General features: G+C 48.0%; 1 protein-coding gene across 6 annotated transcripts in view; it reads left to right on the top strand.

The window, feature by feature from the left end:
- The window catches only part of ODF2 (outer dense fiber of sperm tails 2), a 164,561-nt gene that overhangs the window by 38,564 nt on the left and 103,917 nt on the right, over window positions 1-22,080 (top strand). For 5 of the 6 annotated variants that reach the window (XM_063936514.1, XM_063936510.1, XM_063936509.1 and 2 more), the window contains exons 4-8: window positions 3,379-3,549; window positions 3,858-4,045; window positions 11,321-11,450; window positions 11,518-11,649; window positions 19,430-19,504. In XM_063936514.1, coding sequence (XP_063792584.1) covers window positions 3,379-3,549; window positions 3,858-4,045; window positions 11,321-11,450; window positions 11,518-11,649; window positions 19,430-19,504 — 696 coding nt within the window. The remainder of the gene's footprint in view (window positions 1-3,378; window positions 3,550-3,857; window positions 4,046-11,320; window positions 11,451-11,517; window positions 11,650-19,429; window positions 19,505-22,080) is intronic. The other variant, XM_063936513.1, reaches the window with a different exon arrangement.

Genomic DNA, 22,080 nt, shown 5'->3' with positions numbered 1-22,080 from the left:
ATGGTCAGAGACCTGCTAAAACCAAAAAGGGTGTCAGTTCACCAATGTACTCGAGTTCTGGGAAAAATGGTGGCGGCCTACGAGGTCATTCCCTTCGGAAGGTTCCATGCAAGGACTTTTCAATGGGACCTTCTGGACATGTGGTCGGGGTCCCATCTGCACTTACATAGGAAAATAACTCTGTCCCCAGGGGCCAGAGTATCCCTCCTGTGGTGGTTGCAAAGTGCTCACCTCCTGGAGGGTCGCAGGTTCGGAATTCAGGATTGGATCCTGGTTACCACGGACGCGAGCCTCCGAGGATGGGGAGCGGTCACACAGGGAAAAAAATTTCAGGGTCTTTGGTCAGACCAGGAGTCCTGTCTACACATCAATGTGTTGGAACTCAGGGCCATTTACAACGGCCTTCGACAAGCGGAGAGTCTTCTTCGAAACCTACCGGTTCTGATTCAATCAGACCATGTCACAGCAGTGGCTCATGTGAACCGCCAAGGCGGGACAAGAAGCAGAGTCGCGATGGCAGAAGCCACAAGGATCCTTCGCTGGGCGGAAAATCATGTAAGCGCTCTGTCGGCTGTCTTCATTCCGGGAGTGGACAACTGGGAAGCAGACTTCCTCAGCAGACACGATCTCCATCCAGGAGAGTGGGGACTTCATCAAGAAGTCTATGCAGACGTAACACATCTTTGGGGAACTCCTCAAATAGACATGATGGCGTCACGCCTCAACAAAAAGCTTCGGAGGTATTGTGCCAGGTCTCTGGACCCTCAGGCAGTAGCAGTAGACGCTCTGATAACACCGTGGGTGTTCAAATCGGTCTACGTGTTTCCTCCTCTTCCTCTCATCACAAAAGTGTTGAGGATCATAAGACGAAGAAGAGTACAGACGATACTCGTTGTCCCAGACTAGCCTCGAAGGGCCTGGTACTCGGATCTACAAGAGATGCTCACAGGGGATCCCTGGCCTCTTCCTCTGAGGGAAGACCTGTTGCAACAGGGGCCCTGTGTATTTCAAGACTTACCGCGGTTCCGTTTGACGGCATGGCGGTTGAATGCCGAATCCTAGCGAAAAAGGGGATTCCGGAAGAGGTCATCCCTACTTTAATAAAGGCTAGGAAGGAGGTGACGGTAAAACATTATCACCGTATCTGGCGAAAGTATGTGTCTTGGTGTGAGACCAAGAATGCACCTACGGCAGATTTTCATCTGGGTCGTCTTCTCCACTTCCTACAGACAGGAGTGGATATGGGCCTGAAATTAGGCTCTTGTTAAGGTACAGATTTCGGCCCTCTCGATTTTCTTTCAGAAGGAATTGGCTTCTCTTCCAGAAGTACAGACGTTTGTAAAGGGAGTGCTGCACATCCAGCCCCCTTTTGTGCCTCCAGTGGCACCATGGGACCTGAACGTGGTGTTGCAGTTCCTAAGATCACACTGGTTTGAACCGCTTAACAAGGTTGAGTTGAAATTTCTTACCTGGAAGGTGGTCATGTTGTTGGCCTTAGCATCAGCAAGGCGAGTGTCAGAATTGGCGGCTTTGTCACACAAGAGCCCCTACTTGATTTTTCATGTGGATCGAGCTGAATTGAGGACACGTCCGCAATTTTTGCCTAAAGTGGTTTCTTCGTTCCATATGAATCAACCTATTGTGGTGCCTGTGGCTACAAGTGACCTGGAGGATTCCAGATCCCTGGATGTAGTCAGGGCCTTAAAGATTTATGTAGCCAGGATGGCTAGAATTAGGAAAACAGAAGCTCTGTTTGTCTTGTATGCTGCTAATAAGATTGGCGCACCTGCTTCGAAGCAGACTATTGCTCGCTGGATCTGTAATACGATTCAGCAGGCTCATTCTACGGCTGGATTGCCGGTACCAAATTCGGTTAAAGCCCATTCCACTAGGAAGGTGGGCTCTTCTTGGGCGGCTGCCCGAAGCGTCTCGGCATTACAGCTTTGCTGAGCGGCGACTTGGTCGGGGTCAAACACTTTTGCTAAATTCTACAAGTTTGATACCTTGGCTGATGAGGACCTAGCGTTTGCTCAGTCGGTGCTGCAGAGTCATACGCACTCTCCTGCCCGATTGGATGCTTTGGTATAAACCCCATGGTCCTTATGGAGTCCCCAGCATCCTCTAGGACGTAAGAGAAAATAAGATTTTAAACCTACCGGTAAATCTATTTCTCCTAGTCCGTAGAGGATGCTGGGTGCCCGTCCCAGTGCGGAAACTCTGCAAGACTTGTATATAGTTGTTGCTTACATAAGGGTTATGTTACAGTTGGAATAGGTCTTGGACCGTTACTGTTGTTTGTTCATACTGTTAACTGGTTATGTATGTTCCAGGTCAGATGGTATGATTGGTGTGGGCCGGTATGAATCTTGCACTTGGATTGCTAAATCCTGCCTTGTATTGTCCATCTCCTCTGGGCACAGTTCTCTAACTGAGGTCTGGAGGAGGGGCATAGAGGGAGGAGCCAGTGCACACCCATAGTCAAAGTTCTTTTTAGGTGCCCTATCTCCTGCGGAGCCTGTCTATACCCCATGGTCCTTACGGAGTCCCCAGCATCCTCTACGGACTAGGAGAAATAGATTTACCGGTAGGTTTAAAATCTTATTTTTTTGGGGGGGAGGGTTTGTCACTTTTCTGCAGCAAACAAGTTCCATTAGTGTACCACGTCCCCTCACAGCAGGTCACTATTCCCAATCGTAGTCCATGTGGATGGTACAGTATGGAAAAATTTAAATAAAAACAAAAAACAATTTGTGTCTACCATGTGTGTGTCGACATTTTGACACTGTCAACCTAATGCATGTCTACCATTAGTGGTAGACCTATTGACTGTAGACCTTTTTAGTGTAAATCTATAGTCCGGATTCAAAAATTTTGGTTGCTTCCTGCCTGGAAATGAGACCAGACTATAACTGAATCCACATCATTCTACATATGCCTTCATTACTTGATCTCAGTACCTTGTGGGATCTGGAAGTGAGGCCTGATTATGGAACAACTGGATCTGTTCAATGTGGCCACCCACAAGTGACCAGGTATTTAGATCTCAACGGGGGATATTCAATTGTTTGAAAAGTCGGTTGGGTGTCTGTTTGTTTTTTCCTGTCTATTATATAGGAAAAAAGACACCCAACTGACTTTTCAAACAATTGAATACCCCCCAATGTGTGTGGCTAACTTTTTATTTTTAAGCAGATCACTTAAAAGGAATAAAGCCTGCAAGAAACCAAGGGCCACCTTGGTTATGCCATATTTCAGAATTTACACCAAGATTAATGAAAACACTTACTGCAGTGTCAAAGGCACCTGGATGACAACAATTTGATACTGTGACCATATTTCTAGGGCCTACTGTACAAATCTGTGTATTCTATTCAACAGGGTTTGACGCATCGCTTGGAAATCACACCACCGGACATGGAGAAGATGATGTCGGCTTTGCGGATGAGTGACCTGTCCACTGATGAAGAAGAGCTTATGCGCAGCAAGATCAATTCCTACGAAAAAAAGATCAACAGCTTAATGTGTGAAGTTGGAACCTTGAAAAATGAGGTGAAGGCCCTGTCTGGGGGAGTGGTATAGAAGATGTACAGAGTTTAGGTAGACAGTCATTAGGTCGACACAGGTTACTATTCCCTATCATAGTCCATGTGGGTAGTAAATAGAGCTAAAGTTGGAAAAACATGTAAAAAAAACTTGTCAACCTTTTGTCCCTATCGACCTAATGCTGGTTGACCGCATGGTACCGACCTTTTGACTGTTGACCTATGATCCGTAAACCCTGTCTAGAGCTCTGCCTTGTTCAGGGAAAATAACTAAGTACAGGGAAGACAAACCGGTCTACTAACTCTGCTTATCAGGTGGAGCTGCAGAAAAGGGACCATTCTTCTGAGCGGTATGAAGATCAGCTGGCGGCCTCCAAGCATCTGCTGAGCACCAAGAATGAAGAACTGAATGAGGCATCTCTGGAACTGGCTGATATAGAAAATGAGAACTCTCATCTGAAGAGAAGCATTGACCAAATGAAGGAGGACACAGGATTAAGTTTGTATGTATCCAATATGGCCGTTTTGCTATAAAGCTGTACAAATGCTGTTTTCTGCTCTGGTTATTGCAGAACAATTTCCTGCAGTTACATGTGTAACTCCCTTCTAACTGTAATACTATTTCTAAATACCAGACAATCTATCGCACCACAAACTTGCCCCAGCCCTATGGTAGGCTCAGATTGTCCTTCATAGTATTTCCTTCAGTGTGAACGATTGAGTGTCTGTATATGCAACCACTGCAATGACACGCCTGCAACACTCCCATAACACTGGTATAAGACTGACCATCTCTGTGCATCTGCTTAGCCACCTCCTAGAACTGTCCAATAAATGTATGAGGCTGCGCATCAATGGCAACTGCCGCATGTATGCGCAGTGCAACTTAGACGCATACACTGTTGCACAAAATTGCTCAACGGCGTCTGAAATGAACATAGTATGTGAGCCAGGCCCATTGATTCTTCTACTGCTGGTTTACAAAGGATGTGTGTGTACCCATTGCATATTTATCTGCATTCCTGCATCACCACAGTCTCAGGACCGAGGTGTGCCTGCTTCAGACCACTCCACGTATGTGTCACAAAAGCATGTCCTCTTTGAATTCATTTTAATTGAAAAATCCTCTATAATACAGCAACCCCCCCTCCCCCCACCCCCCCACCTCACCACCTCACCTTCCCCATCTAGCCTATGCCAGAAAACAAATGATTTCAGAAAGACTCGCCGGCCCTTGCAACCTGCCAGTCACAAACGCTTTATTATATCTGGTAGACCTCTGTATTTGATCCACCTGCGGATGGGGTCAGGCGTAAGAAGCAGGAAGTTGTAAATCTCCATGGGCTTATATACGTTCGCACACAGTTCTGAGAGTGCGCAGAACAAATATGCGCTCCGACGGCTCATAATACTCTCTCTGCATGAGCCACATAATCTCTTGAGGAAGTAACAGAAGGTGGTTAATTGTCCTTAACATGGCTGCAAATGAAGTGCACACCATGTGAAAGTACAGATATGTCCTCATGCATCCAGCCTCAATACCCCATCCAGCGCGAGATGCCTGGTGTGAGTGAGCCCTCATGCAACTCAGTCGCAACGCAGTGTAGCTAGGGCGCACGAGGAAACTGTGCTGATTAATTTGATATATGACACTTGTATATCTTGGTGTGTGGCTGAGTCTGTATGCGGAGCAGAACAGAACTTGTTTTGACAAAAAGCTGCTACGGCTGCTACAGTGTAGCACTTCGTATACAGATTCAGAGACTCCTGTGCTGCACAGATAAACAGTTTCTTTCCAATACAAGTTCTGTTCTGCTCTGTGTACAGACTCATTCGCAGCCAGATGTACAAGTGTCATAAATCTCCTGGTGCATCCTAGTCGCACTGCGTTGTGACTAAGATGCATTTTCTGCAAATAAGATTCCTGACGCTAAAATATTCTCACGCGACCTGGCGCACCAAGAGGGGCTGTTTGGCGTGACGACAGCATAGCTATTTAAGGACATCTGTACCACCAGTATTGCCTCCGTTTATTACCAGCTGGTGGTGTGTTGGCTGAGTTTTATTTATATATATATATATATATATATATATATTTCTCTATCGTCCTAAGTGGATGCTGGGGTTCCTGAAAGGACCATGGGGAATAGCGGCTCCGCAGGAGACAGGGCACAAAAAAGTAAAGCTTTTACCAGATCAGGTGGTGTGCACTGGCTCCTCCCCCTATGACCCTCCTCCAGACTCCAGTTAGATTTTGTGCCCGAACGAGAAGGGTGCAATCTAGGTGGCTCTCCTAAAGAGCTGCTTAGAGAAAGTTTAGCTTAGGTTTTTTACTTTACAGTGAGTCCTGCTGGCAACAGGATCACTGCAACGAGGGACTTAGGGGAGAAGTAGTGAACTCACCTGCGTGCAGAGTGGATTTGCTGCTTGGCTACTGGACACTAGCTCCAGAGGGACGATCACAGGTACAGCCTGGATGGTCACCGGAGCCGCGCCGCCGGCCCCCTTGCAGACGCTGAAGAGAGAAGAGGTCCAAAATCGGCGGCTGAAGACTCCTGAGTCTTCATAAAGGTAGCGCACAGCACTGCAGCTGTGCGCCATTTTCCTCTCAGCACACTTCACACAACAGTCACTGAGGGTGCAGAGCGCTGGGGGGGGCGCTCTGAGAGGCAAATAAAAACCTTATTAGAGGCAAAAAATACCTCACATATAGCCCACAGAGGCTATATGGAGATATTTAACCCCTGCCTAACTTCAAAAATAGCGGGAGACGAGGCCGCCGAAAAAGGGGCGGGGCCTATCTCCTCAGCACACAGCGCCATTTTCTCTCACAGAAAAGCTGGAGAGAAGGCTCCCAGGCTCTCCCCTGCACTGCACTACAGAAACAGGGTTAAAACAGAGAGGGGGGGCACTGATTTTGGCGATATTGTATATATATAAAAGATGCTATAAGGGAGAAACACTTATATAAGGTTGTCCCTATATAATTATAGCGTTTTTGGTGTGTGCTGGCAGACTCTCCCTCTGTCTCCCCAAAGGGCTAGTGGGTCCTGTCCTCTGTCAGAGCATTCCCGGTGTGTGTGCTGTGTGTCGGTACGTGTGTGTCGACATGTATGAGGACGATGTTGGTGAGGAGGCGGAGAAATTGCCTGTAATGGTGATGTCACTCTCTAGGGAGTCGACACCGGAATGGATGGCTTATTTAGAGAATTACGTGAGAATGTCAACACGCTGCAAGGTCGGTTGACGACATGAGACGGCCGACAATCTATTAGGACCGGTCCAGGCGTCTCAGAAACACCGTCAGGGGTTTTTAAAAACGCCCATTTACCTCAGTCGGTCGACACAGACACGGACACTGAATACAGTGTCGACGGTGAATAAACAAACGTATTTCTCATTAGGGCCACACGTTAAGGGCAATGAAGGAGGTGTTACGTGTTTCTGATACTACAAGTACCACAAGAAAGGGTATTATGTGGGAGTGAAAAAACTACCTGTAGTTTTTCCTGAATCAGATAAAATAAAATGAAGTGTGTGATGATGCGTAGGGTTACCCCGATAGCAAATATTGGCGTTATACCCTTTCCCGCCAGAAATTAGGGTACGTTGGGAAACACCCCTTAGGGTGATAAGGCGCTCACACGCTTATCAAGTGGCGTTACCGTCTCCAGATACGGCCGCCCTCAAGGAGCCAGCTGATAGGAAGCTGGAAAAATATCCTAAAAAGTATATACACACATACGGTGGTTATACTGCGACCAGCGATCGCCATCAGCCTGGAGATGCAGTGCTGGGTTGGCTTGGTCGGATTCCCTGACTGAAAATATTTTATTCATGTAGAGCATTTAATAGGATGCATTCTATATATATGTATGTGAGATGCACAGAGGGATATTTGCTCTCTGGCATCAAGATAAGTGCGTTGTCCATATCTCCCAGAAGATGTCAGGGACACGACAGTGGTCAGGTGATACAGATCCCATACGGCAGATGGAAGTATTGCTGTATAAAGGGAAGGAGTTATTTGGGGGTCGGTCCATCGGACCTGGGGACCACAGCAACAGCTGGGAAATCCAACCTTTTTTACCCCAAGTTACATCTCAGCTAAAAAAGACACCGTCTTTTCAGCCTCAATCTTTCCTTTCCCATGAGGGCATGCAGGCAAAAGGCCAGTCATATCTGCCCAGACATAGAGGTAAGGGAAGTAGACTGCAGCAGGCAGCCCTTTCCCAGGAAAAGAAGCCCTCCACCGCGTCTGCCAAGTCCTCAGCATGACGCTGGGGCCGTGCAAGCGGACTCAAGGTGGGGGGGTAGTCTCAAGAGTCTCAGGGCGCAGTGGGATCACTCGCAAGTTGACCCCTAGATCGTACGAGTATTATCCCAGGGGTAAAGATTGGAGAGTCGAGACATCTTCTCCTCGCAGCTTCCTGAAGTCTGCTTTACCAACGGCTCCCTCCGACAGGGAGGCAGCATTGGAAACAATTCACAAGCTGTATATCCAGCAGGTGATAATCAAAGTACCCCTCCTACGACAAGGAAAAGGGTATTATTTTTCCACACTATATTGTGGTACTGAAGCCAGACGGCTTGGTGACACATAGTCTAAATCTAAAATGTTTTGAACACTTACATAAAAGGTTCAAATCGAGATAAAGTCACTCAGAGCAGTGATAGCGAACCGGAAAAAAGGGGACTATATGGTGTCCCTGGACATCAAGGATTACCTCCATGTCCAAAATTTGTCCTTCTCATCAAGGGTACCTCTGGTTCGTGGTACAGAACTGTCAATATCAGTTTCAGACGATGCCGTTTGAATTATCCACGGCACCCCGGGCCTTTTTACCAAGGTAATGGCCGAAAAGATGTTTCTTCAAAGAAAAAAGGCATCTAAATTATCCCTTACTTGCACGACCTAAAAAGGGCAAGTTCCAGAGAACAGTTGGAGGTCGGAAGAGCAATATCTAAAGTAGTTCTTCGACGGCACGACTGGATTCTAAATATTCCAAGAATCGCAGCTGTTTTCCGACGATACGTCTGCTGTTCCTAGGGATGATTCTGGACACGGTTCAGAAAAAGGTTTTTCTTCCCGAGGAAAAAGCCAAGGAGTTATCCGACCTGTCAGGAACCTCCTAAAACCAGGAAAGGTGTCTGTACATCAATGCACAAGAGTCCTGGGAAAAATGGTGGCTTTTTACGAAGCAATTCCATTCGGCAGATTCCATGCAAGAATTTTCCAAAGGGATCTGTTGGACAAATGGTCAGGGTCGCATCCTCAGATGCACCTGCGAATAACCCTGTCGCCAAGGACAAGGGTATATCTTCTGTGGTGGTTGCAAAAGGCTCATCTATTGGAGGGCCGCAGATTCGGCATACAGGATTTGATCCTGGTGACCACGGACGCCAGCCTGAGAGGTTGGGGAGCAGTCACACAAGGAAGAAACTTCCAGGGGGTATGGACGAACCTGGAAAAGTCTATTCACATAAACATTCTGGTACTAAGAGCAATCTAAAATGCTCTAAGCCAGGCGGAACCACTCCTGCAAGGAAAACCGGTGTTGATTCAGTCGGACAACATCACGGCGGTCGCCCATGTAAACAGACAGGGCGGCACAAGAAGCAGGAGTGCAATGGCAGAAGCTGCCAAGATTCTTCGCTGGGCGGAGAATCACGTAATAGCACTGTCAGCAGTGTTCTTCCCGGGCGTGGACAACTGGGAAGCAGACTTCCTCAGCAGACACGATATACACCCGGGAGAGGGGGGTCTTCATCCAGAAGTCTTCCACATGCTAATAAACTGTTGGGAAAGACCAATGGTAGACATGATGGCGTCTCGCCTCAACAAGAAACTGGACAAGTATTGCGCCAGGTCAAGAGATCCACAGGCAATAGCTGTGGACGCACTGGTAACACCTTGGGTGTACAAATCAGTATATGTGTTTCCTCCTCTGCCTCTCATACCAAAGGTATTGAAGATTATACGGTGAGGAGGAGTAAGAAATACTAGTGGCTCCGGATTGGCCAAGAAGGACTTGGTACCCGGAACTTCAAGAGTTGGTCACGGACGACCCGTGCCCTCTACTTCTGAGAAGGGACCTGCTACAACAGGGTCCCTGTCTCTTTCAAGACTTACCGCGGCTGCGTTTGACGGCATGGCGGTTGAACGCCAGATCCTAAAAGGGAAAGGCATTCCAGAAGAAGTCATTCCTACCTTGATTAAGGCAAGGAAGGAAGTCACCGCGAAACATTATCACCGCATTTGGCGAAAATATGTCGCGTGGTGCGAGGATCGGAGTGTTCCGACGGAGGAATTTCAACTGGGTCGTTTCCTACATTTCCTACAATCAGGATTGTCTAGGGGTCTCAAATTGAGATCTATTAAGGTTAAAATTTCGGCCCTGTCAATATTCTTCCAAAAAGAATTGGCCTCAGTTCCTGAGGTACAGACTTTTGTTAAAGGAGTACTGCATATACAGCCTCCTGTGGTGCCTCCGGTGGCACCGTGGGATCTAAATGTAGTTTTAGATTTCCTCAAATCCCATTGGTTTGAACCATTGAAAAAGGTGGATTTTAAATATCTCACATGGAAAGTGACTATGTTACTGGCCCTGGCTTCCGCCAGGAGAGTATCTGAATTGGCGGCTTTATCTTATAAAAGCCCTTATCTAATCTTCCATTCGGATAGGGCAGAACTGAGGACTCGTCCGCATTTTCTCCCTAAGGTGGTATCAGCGTTTCACCTGAACCAACCTATTGTGGTGCCTGCGGCCACTGGCGACTTGGAGGACTCCAAGTTGTTGGACGTTGTCAGAGCCTTAAAAATATACATTTCAAGGACGGCTGAAGTCAGAAAATCTGACTCGCTGTTGATACTATATGCACCCAACAAGTTGGGTGCCCCTGCTTCTAAGCAGACGATTGCTCGTTGGATTTGTAACACAATTCAACTTGCTCATTCTGTGGCAGGCCTGCCACAGCCTAAATCTGTTAAGGCCCATTCCACAAGGAAGGTGGGCTCATCTTGGGCGGCTGCCCGAGGGGTCTCGGCATTACAATTCTGTCGAGCAGCTACGTGGTCGGGGGAAAACACGTTTGTAAAATTCTACAAATTTGATACCCTGGCAAAAGAGGACTTGGAATTCTCTCATTCGGTGCTGCAGAGTCATCCGCACTCTCCCGCCCGTTTGGGAGCTTTGGTATAATCCCCATGGTCCTTTCAGGAACCCCAGCATCCACTTAGGACGATAGAGAAAATAAGAATTTACTTACCGATAATTCTATTTCTCGGAGTCCGTAGTGGATGCTGGGCGCCCATCCCAAGTGCGGATTATCTGCAATACTGTACATAGTTATTGTTAACAAATTCGGGTTATATTGTTAAGGAGCCATCTTTAAGAGGCTCTTTCTGTTATCATACTGTTAACTGGGTTTAGATCACAAGTTGTACGGTGTGATTGGTGTGGCTGGTATGAGTCTTACCCGGGATTCAAATTGCCTCCCTTATTGTGTACGCTCGTCCGGGCACAGTACCTAACTGGAGTCTGGAGGAGGGTCATAGGGGGAGGAGCCAGTGCACACCACCTGATCTGGTAAAAGCTTTACTTTTTTGTGCCCTGTCTCCTGCGGAGCCGCTATTCCCCATGGTCCTTTCAGGAACCCCAGCATCCACTACGGACTCCGAGAAATAGAATTATCGGTAAGTAAATTCTTATTATATATATTATATTTTTTATTTATTTAATATATTGCTCTTTATTTTAATTGATGTGCAATTCCAGGTGGCAGAAGCAGCAACTGCAAGAAGAGAAGTCCCATTTGTTGTCTAAGTTGGTAGAAGCGGAGATGGATGGGGCAGAGGCAGCAAGACAAGTGAATGTGTTGCGAGACACCATCCATCAGATGAAACATGTAAGTGACGTGGCATTTGTATGGCTGGCCCCCTATACAGACCCCTTCCTGACTGTATCCTCTACAGGAGAAAAGGATGACCAGTACAGATATAAACTTGCTCACCAGACAGAAAGAAATCCTGCTGGAGAAACTGGAAACGTTCGAAGAGACAAACCGAACCCTGAGAGCTCTCCTGAGGGAACAGCATTGCAGAGAGGTGAGACGCCAAAACCGTTCCTCCCTTCCAGGCCTCAGGTGGACCATAGAGGCCCAAGTACCTCCAGCTAGAACACTCACCAGCCTAGTAGGATTTGTGTAGCAATATTCTCTTCTGTCAAGTCCCTGTGACGTTGACAATATATCAGGACCTCTTCCTCTCTTTTATTTCTCAGAGTACTTGTATATAGCTCCCTGTATTGTCAGCTATGTATGGTCTTGGTCGGAGTTGAGGGGATCTCTTTCCATGGACACAAATAGCGAGGTTTAGCATACAGTGCATTCACAGAAGCAAATTTACACATCGAGCCTGATTCAGATGTGGGTCTAGGTGCTATCACTGCCGCTTCCTCTGATAGCGCTGTATGGTGATGCAGCAGGGGGCGTATATTACAAGCAGACGTTTCCTGCTGCAGTAGTGATCCGACCTGCATCCTAGGATGCAGCATTGAATCAATCGCTCACCATCGGGCGGCTTGCGACACCCATGGTGCAGCGCAAGCCACCCGTCGCAGATGACTTTTTTCATCTGACTCAGAAACCCCTAAATATAACAGAATAGTTTAAGAAGTTATGACCTCATATGGCTAACTACAAGGTAAATATTTTTCCATCTGCAGTGACGTAACACTTTAGAACTAGTGATGACATAACCATGGTATTAATAGTTAGATTTTTTTTCAGCTTTTCAGAAAAAAATAAATATTGAATTTCTCTGACGTCCTAGTAGATGCTGGGGACTCCGTAAGGACCATGGGGAATAGACGGGCTCCGCAGGAGACTGGGCACTCTAAAAGAAAGATTAGGTACTATCTGGTGTGCACTGGCTCCTCCCTCTATGCCCCTCCTCCAGACCCCAGTTAGAATCTGTGCCCGGCCAGAGCTGGATGCACCTAGTGGGCTCTCCTGAGCCTGCTAGTAAAGAAAGTAATGTTAGGTTTTTTATTTTCAGTGAGATCTGCTGGCAACAGACTCACTGCTACGTGGGACCGAGGGGAGAGAAGCAAACGTACCTGTTCACAGCTAGGTTGCGCTTCTTAGGCTACTGGACACCATTAGCTCCAGAGGGTTCGAACACAGGCAAAGGTCCTCGGTTGTCCGTTCCTGGAGCCGCGCCGCCGTCCCCCTCGCAGAGCCAGAAGATCAGAAGTTGGTGATGAAATCGGCGGCTGAAGACTCCTGTCTTCATTAAGGTAGCGCACAGCACCGCAGCTGTGCGCCATTGCTCCCACTGCACACCACACACTCCGGTCACTGTAGGGTGCAGGGCGCTGGGGGGCAGCAATAAGAATACCTTTGTCATAAAAAAGACACATAATACAGTCTGTGGCTGTATATGTGTAAAACCCCCGCCATTTTTTAGTCAGAAACAGCAGGACAGAAGCCCGCCGCTGAGGGGGCGGGGCCTTCTTCCTCAGCACACCAGCGCCATTTCTCTTCACAGCTCCGCTGGAAGGACGCTCCCCAGGCTCTCCCCTGCAGTCTCCTGGCACTAAGAGGGTAAAAAGAGAGGGGGGGCACATAAATTTATGCAAAAGGTGTATTGATACAGCAGCTATTGGGAAAAATTCACTTCTGGTAGTGTGTATATAGCGCTGTGGTGTGTGCTGGCATACTCTTTCTCTGTCTCCCCATAGACCTTGTGGGGTCCTGTCCTCAGTCAGAGCATTCCCTGTGTGTGTGCTGTGTGTCGGTACGGCTGTGTCGACAAGTTTGATGAGGAGGGTTACGTGGAGGCGGAGCAAGTGCAGATAAATGTGGTGTCGCCCCCGTCGGTGCCGACACCTGATTGGATGGATATGTGGAAGGTCTTAAATGACAATGTAAACTCATTACATAAGAGATCGATTATGTTGCTGCCGGGGGACAGCCGGGCTCTCAACCCGGGCCTGCCCAGGCGCCTCAGAGGCCGTCAGCGTCTCAAAAACGCCCACTATCTCAGTTGGTTGACACAGATGTCGACACGGAGTCCGACTCCAGCGTCGACGAGGATGAGGCACTATTACAGCCCAAAATGACCAAGGCCATCCGATACATGATTATTGCAATGAAAAATGTATTACACATTTCAGAGGCTGACCCTGTCCCTGACAAGAGGGTAAATATGTTTGGGGAGAAAAAGCAGCCAGTGACTTTTCCCCCGTCACATGAATTAAATGAGTTATGTGAAGAAGCGTGGTCTTCCCCTGATAAGAAAGTGGTGATTCCCAAGAGAATACTAATGGCGTACCCTTTCCCGCCAACGGATAGGTTACGCTGGGAATCCTTCCCTAGGGTTGACAAGGCCCTGACACGCTTATCTAAAAGAGTGGCCCTGCCGTCTCAGGATACGGCCGCCATAAAGGAACCTGCAGATAGGAAGCAGGAAGGTATCTTGAAGTCTGTGTATACACACTCTGGTACTCTACTGAGACCGGCTATTGCTTCAGCTTGGATGTGCAGTGCTGTTGCAGCATGGACAGATACTGTCAGAGGGGTTGGATACCCTGGACAGGGATACCGTATTGCTAACACTTAGCCATATTAAAGATGTCTTCTTATATATGCGGGATGCCCAGAGGGACATTTGCCTGCTGGGCTCTCGAATAAATGCAATGTCCATTTCTGCCAGGAGGGTCTTATGGACTCGGCAATGGACAGGGGATGCCGACTCTAAAAAACACATGGAGGTTTTGCCTTATAAGGGTGAGGAATTGTTTGGGGACGGTCTCTCGGACCTCGTATCCACAGCGACAGCTGGAAAGTCGACTTTCTTGCCACAGGTTTCCTCACAGCCTAAGAAAGCACCGTATTACCAAATGCAGTCCTTTCGTTCTCAAAAAAGCAAGAGTCAGAGGTGCATCCTTTCTTGCCAGAGGCAGGGGTAGAGGAAAGAAGCTGCACCATGCAGCCAGTTCTCAGGAACAAAAGTCCTCCCCTGCTTCCACTAAGTCCACCGCATGACGCTGGGGCTCCACAGGCGGAGCCAGGAGCGGTGGGGGCGCGTCTCCGAAATTTCTGCAACCAGTGGGTTCGCTCACAAGTGGATCCTTGGGCTATACAAATTGTATCTCAGGGATACAAGCTGGAATTCGAAGTGACGCCCCCTCACCGTTACCTAAAATCCGCCTTGCCAGCTTCTCCCACGGGGAGGGAGATAGTCCTGACGGCTATTCACAAGCTGTACCTCCAGCAAGTGATAATAATGGTACCCCCCCTTCAGCAGGGAAGGGGTTACTATTCCACACTGTTTGTGGTACCGAAACCGGACGGTTCGGTAAGACCCATTCTAAATTTAAAATCCTTGAACATTTACATGAAAAAGTTGAAGTTCAAAATGGAATCGCTCAGAGCGGTCATTGCCAGCCTGGAAGAGGGGGATTTTATGGTATCTCTGGACATCAAGGATGCGTACTTGCATGTCCCCATTTATCCGCCTCACCAGGAGTACCTCAGGTTTGTGGTACAGGACTGTCATTACCAATTCCAGACGTTGCCGTTTGGTCTATCCATGGCACCGAGAGTCTTTACCAAGGTAATGGCGGAGATGATGGTACTTCTCCGGAAGCAAGGAGTTACAGTAATCCCGTACTTGGACGATCTCCTCATAAAGGCGAGGTCCAGAGAGCAGTTGTTGGTCAGCGTAGCGCACTCTCAGGAAGTGTTGCTATGGCACGGCTGTATTCTGAATATTCCAAAGTCGCAGCTGATTCCTACGACGTGTCTGCCCTTCCTGGGCATGATTCTGGACACAAAACAGAAGAAGGTATTTCTCCCGGAGGAGAAGGCTCAGGAGTTAGTGACCATGGTCAGGGATCTCCTGAAACCAAAGCAGGTGTCGGTGCATCACTGCACGCGAGTCCTGGGAAAGATGGTAGCGTCATACGAAGCCATTCCTTTCGGCAGGTTCCATGCCAGGAGGTTCGGCATACAGGACTGGGTCCTGGTGACCACGGATGCAAGCCTCCGCGGATGGGGAGCAGTCACTCAGGGAAGAAACTTCCAGGGGCTGTGGTCAAGTCAGGAGACTCGTCTGCACATAAACATACTGGAATTAAGGGCCATATACAACGCCCTGAGTCAAGCAGAGCCCCTGCTTCGAGACCAACCAGTGCTGATTCAGTCAGACAACATCACGGCAGTCGCCCATGTAAACCGACAGGGCGGCACAAGAAGCAGGGTGGCAATGGCGGAAGCCACAAGGATTCTTCGTTGGGCGGAGAATCACGTACAAGCACGGTCGGCAGTGTTCATTCCGTGAGTGGACAACTGGGAAGCAGACTTCCTCAGCAGGCACGACCTCCACCCGGGAGAGTGGGGACTTCATCAAGAAGTCTTTGAGCAGATTGCAAATCGGTGGGAACAGCCACAGGTGGACATGATGGCGTCCCGCCTAAACAAAAAGCTAAAAAAATATTGCGCCAGGTCAAGGGACCCTCAGGCGATAGCTGTGGACGCACTGGTAACTCCGTGGGTGTTCCAGTCGGTATATGTGTTTCCTCCTCTTTCTCTCATACACAAGGTACTGAGAATAGTAAGAAAAAGAGGAGTGAGAACGATACTCATTGTTCCGGATTGGCCAAGAAGGACTTGGTACCCAGAACTTCAAGAGATGGTCACAGAGGACCCATGGCCTCTGCCTCTCAGACAGGACCTGTTGCAGCAGGGGCCCTGTCTGTTCCAAGACTTACCGTGGCTGCGTTTGACGGCATGGCGGTTGAACGCCGGATCCTAGCGGAAAAGGGTATACCGGATGAAGTAATTCCTACGCTGATAATGCTTTGCTGTCACATCCTTCCTAGCCCTTAACACCGCATATGGCGGAAATATGTTGCTTGGTGTGAGGCCAGGAAGGCCCCTACAGAGGACTTCCAGTTGGGTCGTTTTCTGCATTTCCTACAGTCAGGTGTGACTATGGGCCTCAAATTAGGGTCCATAAAGGTTTAGATCTCGGCCCTATCCGTTTTCTTTCAAAAAGAACTGGCTTCACTGCCTGAGGTTCAGACGTTTGTAAAGGGAGTGCTGCATATTCAGCCTCCTTTTGTGCCACCAGTGGCACCTTGGGATCTTAACATTGTGTTGGATTTCCTGAAATCCCACTGGTTTGAGCCACTTAAGACCGTGGAGCTAAAATCTCACGTGGAAAGTGGTCATGCTATTGGCCTTAGCTTCGGCTAGGCGTGTGTCAGAATTGGCGGCTTTGTCATGTAAAAGCCCCTATCTGATCTTTCATATGGACAGGGCAGAATTGAGGACTCGTCCCCAATTTCTCCCTAAGGTGGTATCATCGTTTCATTTGAACCAACCTATTGTGGTGCCTGCGGCTACTATGGACTTGGAGGATTCCAAGTTGCTGGACGTAGTCCGGGCTTTGAAAATGTATGTTTCCAGAACGGCGGGAGTCAAAGTCTGACTCGCTGTTTATTCTGTATGCAGCCAACAAGGTTGGCGCTCCTGCTTCGAAGCAGACTATTGCTCGCTGGATTTGTAGCACGATTCAGCTGGCTCACTCTGCGGCTGGATTGCCGCATCCAAAATCGGTAAAAGCCCATTCCACAAGGAAGGTGGGCTCTTCTTGGGCGGCTTCCCGAGGGGTCTCGGCTTTACAGCTTTGCCGAGCTGCTACTTGGTCGGGTTCAAACACATTTGCAAAGTTCTAGAAGTTTGATACCCTGGCTGAGGAGGACCTTGAGTTTGCTCATTTGATGCTGCAGTGTCGTCCGCACTCTCCCGCCCGTTTGGGAGCTTTGGTATAATCCCCATGGTCCTTACGGAGTCCCCAGCATCCACTAGGACGTCAGAGAAAATAAGAATTTACTCACCGGTAATTCTATTTCTCGTAGTCCGTAGTGGATGGTGGGCGCCCGTCCCAAGTGCGTACTTCTTCTGCAATACATGTATATAGTTATTGCTTACTAAAGGGTTATTGTTATGAGCCAGCCGTTGATTGAGGCTCAGTTGTTGTTCATACTGTTAACTGGGTATGGTTATCACAAGTTATACGGTGTGATTGGTGTGGCTGGTATGAGTCTTACCCTGGATTCCAAATCCTTTCCTTGTAATGTCTGCTCTTCCGGGCACAGTTTCCCTAACTGAGGTCTGGAGGAGGGGCATAGAGGGAGGAGCCAGTGCACACCAGATAGTACCTAATCTTTCTTTTAGAGTGCCCAGTCTCCTGCGGAGCCAGTCTATTCCCCATGGTCCTTACGGAGTCCCCAGCATCCACTACGGACTACGAGAAATAGAATTACCGGTGAGTAAATTCTTATTTTTGCTCGCTATAAAAAGGAACACTGGGCCTGATTCATGTTTGTAAGTAAAGCAAAAACAAAAGGACCTAACTTTGTCTGGAACACACATGTTGCTATGCAAGGGGAGCAAATACATGTGTATTTTTTTTCCGTGCAGGGTAAATACTGACTGCTTTTGCATATAGCCCACAAACGTTAGACAGCTTTATTCTTACACTGCAATTTAGATTTCAGTTTGAACACACATCACCCAACTCTAACTCTTTGTCTGCACATGTTACATCTGCCCTAACTGCAATGCAGCATGGTTCTGCCCAGTTGCTTTCTTTTGCATTAATGATAAACCTGAATCAGGCTCACTGTTAATATTTATCATTCCTCAGTGCATTTGAGCTACCACACACACACAAAAAAGCTAAAGGCTACAGCTCAACCATTCCTGCTGCAGTGCAGCTAAAGCTGATTGAGATTGTGATCTAAATATATTGATCACATCCATGTAGGGAACTTCATTTAAAGAATCATTTGGGAGCTGATGCAGAATTGAGTCCTAACAAACTTTATTGCACGTCCACTTGTGTCCGCAGGGGCGTAACTGGGTGGTAATGGGGGCACATAGGCAAAGTTTAGTGAAGTAATGGCGACAGAACTGCAGACTATATGGAGACGTGTTATGTATTACACCTGGCATCAGACGGGTCTTTTGCACCAAGGCTGGTGGAAGTGCTCACTGATGATGATGATAACAGCAACGTAACCAAGAGTACGCATCTGGGCGGTAAGACTTGAGACGACTATAGGCATTTAGGGGGTAATTCCAAGTTGATCGCAGCAGGATTTTTGATAGCAACTGGGCAAAACCATGTGCACTGCAGGGGAGGCAGATATAACATGTGCAGAGAGAGTTAGATTTGGGTGTGGTGTGTTCAATCTGCAATCTAATTTGCAGTGTAAAAATAAAGCAGCCAGTATTTACCCTGCACAGAAACAATATAACCCACTCAAATCTAAAGGGCCCTACTCACTGGCCGACGGCGGATACGGCCGACGAGCGACCCGGCGGCGGGGGGGCAGTGAAGTTTCTTCACTCCCCCCGTCACGCGGCTGCATTGAAGTGCAGGCTAATATGGACGAGATCGTCCATATTGGCCTGCATGCACAGCCGACGGGAGACCAGCGATGAACGAGCGCGGGGACGCGCATCGTTCATCGCTGGAGTCTCCACACTGAAAGATATGAACGAGTTCTCGTTCATTTATGAACGAGATCGTTCATATATTTCAAAAAATCGCCCAGTGTGTAGGGCCTATAACTCTCTCTGCACATGTTATATCTGCCTCCCCTGCAGTGCACATGGTTTTGCCCAGTTGCTATCAAAATTCCTGCTGCGATCAACTTGGAATTACCTCCTTAGTTCTGTGCGCACAATACAGCTGCAGTTACGGCCAGCTTGCATCAGCCCCAAAATCTGTATTTACAAAGTCACATATTGTATGGGGAGATGATAGAGACTGGTTGTGTTTTTTTTTTTTTTTTTTTTTGTGTGTGTAGTCTGAAACCCACCGGCTGCTGGAACAGAAAGAACTCTTGCTGAAGAAGCTGGCTGATGCTGACACAGAGCGAGCGGTATGTTTATATATTTATAGAACGCTACCATATTAAGTAGCTCTGTACAGAGAGCATTGAATCCTTCACTTCAGTTCTGCTCCGGCTCTTAAGGAGTCCATACATTAGGCTGGTATAGGGGCAGTTCCCTGATCTGCCGATGCCTGAGTCGGGGGATCTGGGAAATCCAACATGTTGGGAATCCTTGATTCACAGATTCTGACCAAAAAAGATCCGGATTGGCAAGCTGTTTTTTTTATTTTTGTTAACATGCTTTTTTTTGACGATTCCCAGACAGATTGCTGTTCATCAGTGACCAGCAAAACGGGGGGATTGTGCATAGATATATGGATTGCATTACAGTGTAAGGACCTCATGCAGTAAGGATTGCAAAATTTGCTAATCGCAATCTGGCCGATTATTAAACGCGTTCGCATTGCACACACAAAAGTAAAAATAGCGACAGAAAATGCATACACATCGTAATTGCAATGCAGCTGCTGTTTGACTGACAGGAAGCCGGTGTTTCTGGGCAGAAACTTTGTGTGTGTGTGTGTGTGTGTGTGTGTGTGTGTGTGTGTGTGTGTGTGTGTGTGTGTGAAAACGAAGGCATGACCAGGCGTTTTTAAGGAGGGCCTTTGACATCAGAGATGACCACCTCCAGCCTCTTGTGTCGCAAAAATTGTGGATGACCGTGCCTGATGCATATAAGAAAAATCTTCACTGTTCTGGTAATTGCGTATGGTTCTGCGATCAGCTGCATATTGCGATGCGTTTGCAATTTCGGCAATGGGCGTTTTTTCTCAATTTCTGGGCGGCAATTATTTGATCGCAGCAACTGCTTTTTAGCAGAAATTGCAATCCTTACTGAATCGGGTCCTAAGTTCAATAATGCAAACACACGAAGGTTCTTTTTTTTTCGTTGTCAGCCAATTAACGTACCTAGGGGGTCATTCAGACCTGATTGCTCGCTAGGGTTTTTTTTTGCAGTCCTGTGTTCGCATAGTCGCCACCCACAGGGGGAGTGTATTTTAGCTGTGCAAGTGTGCGAATGCATGTGTAGCAGAGCTGTACAAACTGATTTTGTGCAGTCTCTGAGTAACCCAGGACTTACTCAGCCGCTGCGATCACTTCAGCTTGTCCGGGACTGGAATTGAGATCAGACACCCGCCCTGCAAATGCTTGGGAATGCCTGCATTTTTTCAGACACTCCCTAAAAATGGTCAGTTGACACCCACAAACGTCTTCTACCTGTCAATCTCCTTGCGATCGCCTGTGCGTACGGATTTGTCGCACAAACCTATCGCTGAGCGGCGATCCACTTTGTAACTGCGATGTGCATTGCGGTGCATGCGCAGTTTGTACCGGATCGCCCGCTGTACGAAAACGCACAGCAGCCATCGGGTCTGAATTACCCCACCATGGGGGTAATTCCAAGTTGATCGCAGCAGGAAATTTTTTAGCAGTTGGGCAAAACCATGTGCACTGCAGGGGGGGGGCAGATATAACATGTGCAGAGAGACTTAGATTTGGGTGGGTATTTTGTTTCTGTGCAGGGTAAATACTGGCTGCTTTATTTTTACACTGCAAATTAGATTGCAGATTGAACACACCACACCCAAATCTAACTCTCTCTGCACATGTTAAATCTGCAGTGCACATTGTTTTGCCCAACTGCAAACAAATTTGCTGCTGCGATCAACTCAGAATTAGACCCCATGTGTGGTACGCTTTGTGGGGAAGGGAGTTTGGTCCATACATAAAGCAGATTTAGAAAGTGTACAAACCTAATTGTGTTACCGGCTTTCAAAGGCGCTGCAATGGACATGTTTCGGTCATGAGTGGTATAGTAATTCATAGTACTTTGGATTTTTTTTTTGTAATATAAATATATATATATATAATTTCTCTGACGTCCTAGTGGATGCTGGGAACTCCGTAAGGACCATGGGGAATAGCGGCTCCGCAGGAGACTGGGCACAAAAGTAAAAGCTTTAGGACTACCTGGTGTGCACTGGCTCCTCCCCCTATGACCCTCCTCCAAGCCTCAGTTAGATTTTTGTGCCCGAACGAGAAGGGTGCACACTAGGTGGCTCTCCTGAGCTGCTTAGTGAAAAAGTTTAAGTTAGGTTTTTTATTTTCAGCGAGTCCTGATGGCAACAGGCTCACTGCATCGAGGGACTAAGGGGAGAAGATGCGAACTCACCTGCGTGCAGAGTGGATTGGGCTTCTTAGGCTACTGGACATTAGCTCCAGAGGGACCGATCACAGGCCCAGCCATGGATGGGTCCCAGAGCCGCGCCGCCGGCCCCCTTACAGAGCCAGAAGACAGAAGAGGTCCGGAAAATCGGCGGCAGAAGACGTCCTGTCTTCAACAAGGTAGCGCACAGCACCGCAGCTGTGCGCCATTGCTCTCAGCACACTTCACACTCCGGTCACTGAGGGTGCAGGGCGCTGGGGGGGGGGCGCCCTGAGACGCAATAAAAACACCTTGGATGGCGAAAAATGCATAACATATAGCTCCTGGGCTATATGGATGCATTTAACCCCTGCCAGTTTTCCTTAAAAAAGCGGGAGAAAGGCCGCCGAGAAGGGGG

Source organism: Pseudophryne corroboree, chromosome 8, assembly GCF_028390025.1.
Source record: "Pseudophryne corroboree isolate aPseCor3 chromosome 8, aPseCor3.hap2, whole genome shotgun sequence".
NCBI classification, from domain to species: domain Eukaryota; kingdom Metazoa; phylum Chordata; class Amphibia; order Anura; family Myobatrachidae; genus Pseudophryne; species Pseudophryne corroboree.
This window is presented reverse-complemented; position numbering and strand designations above follow the sequence as displayed.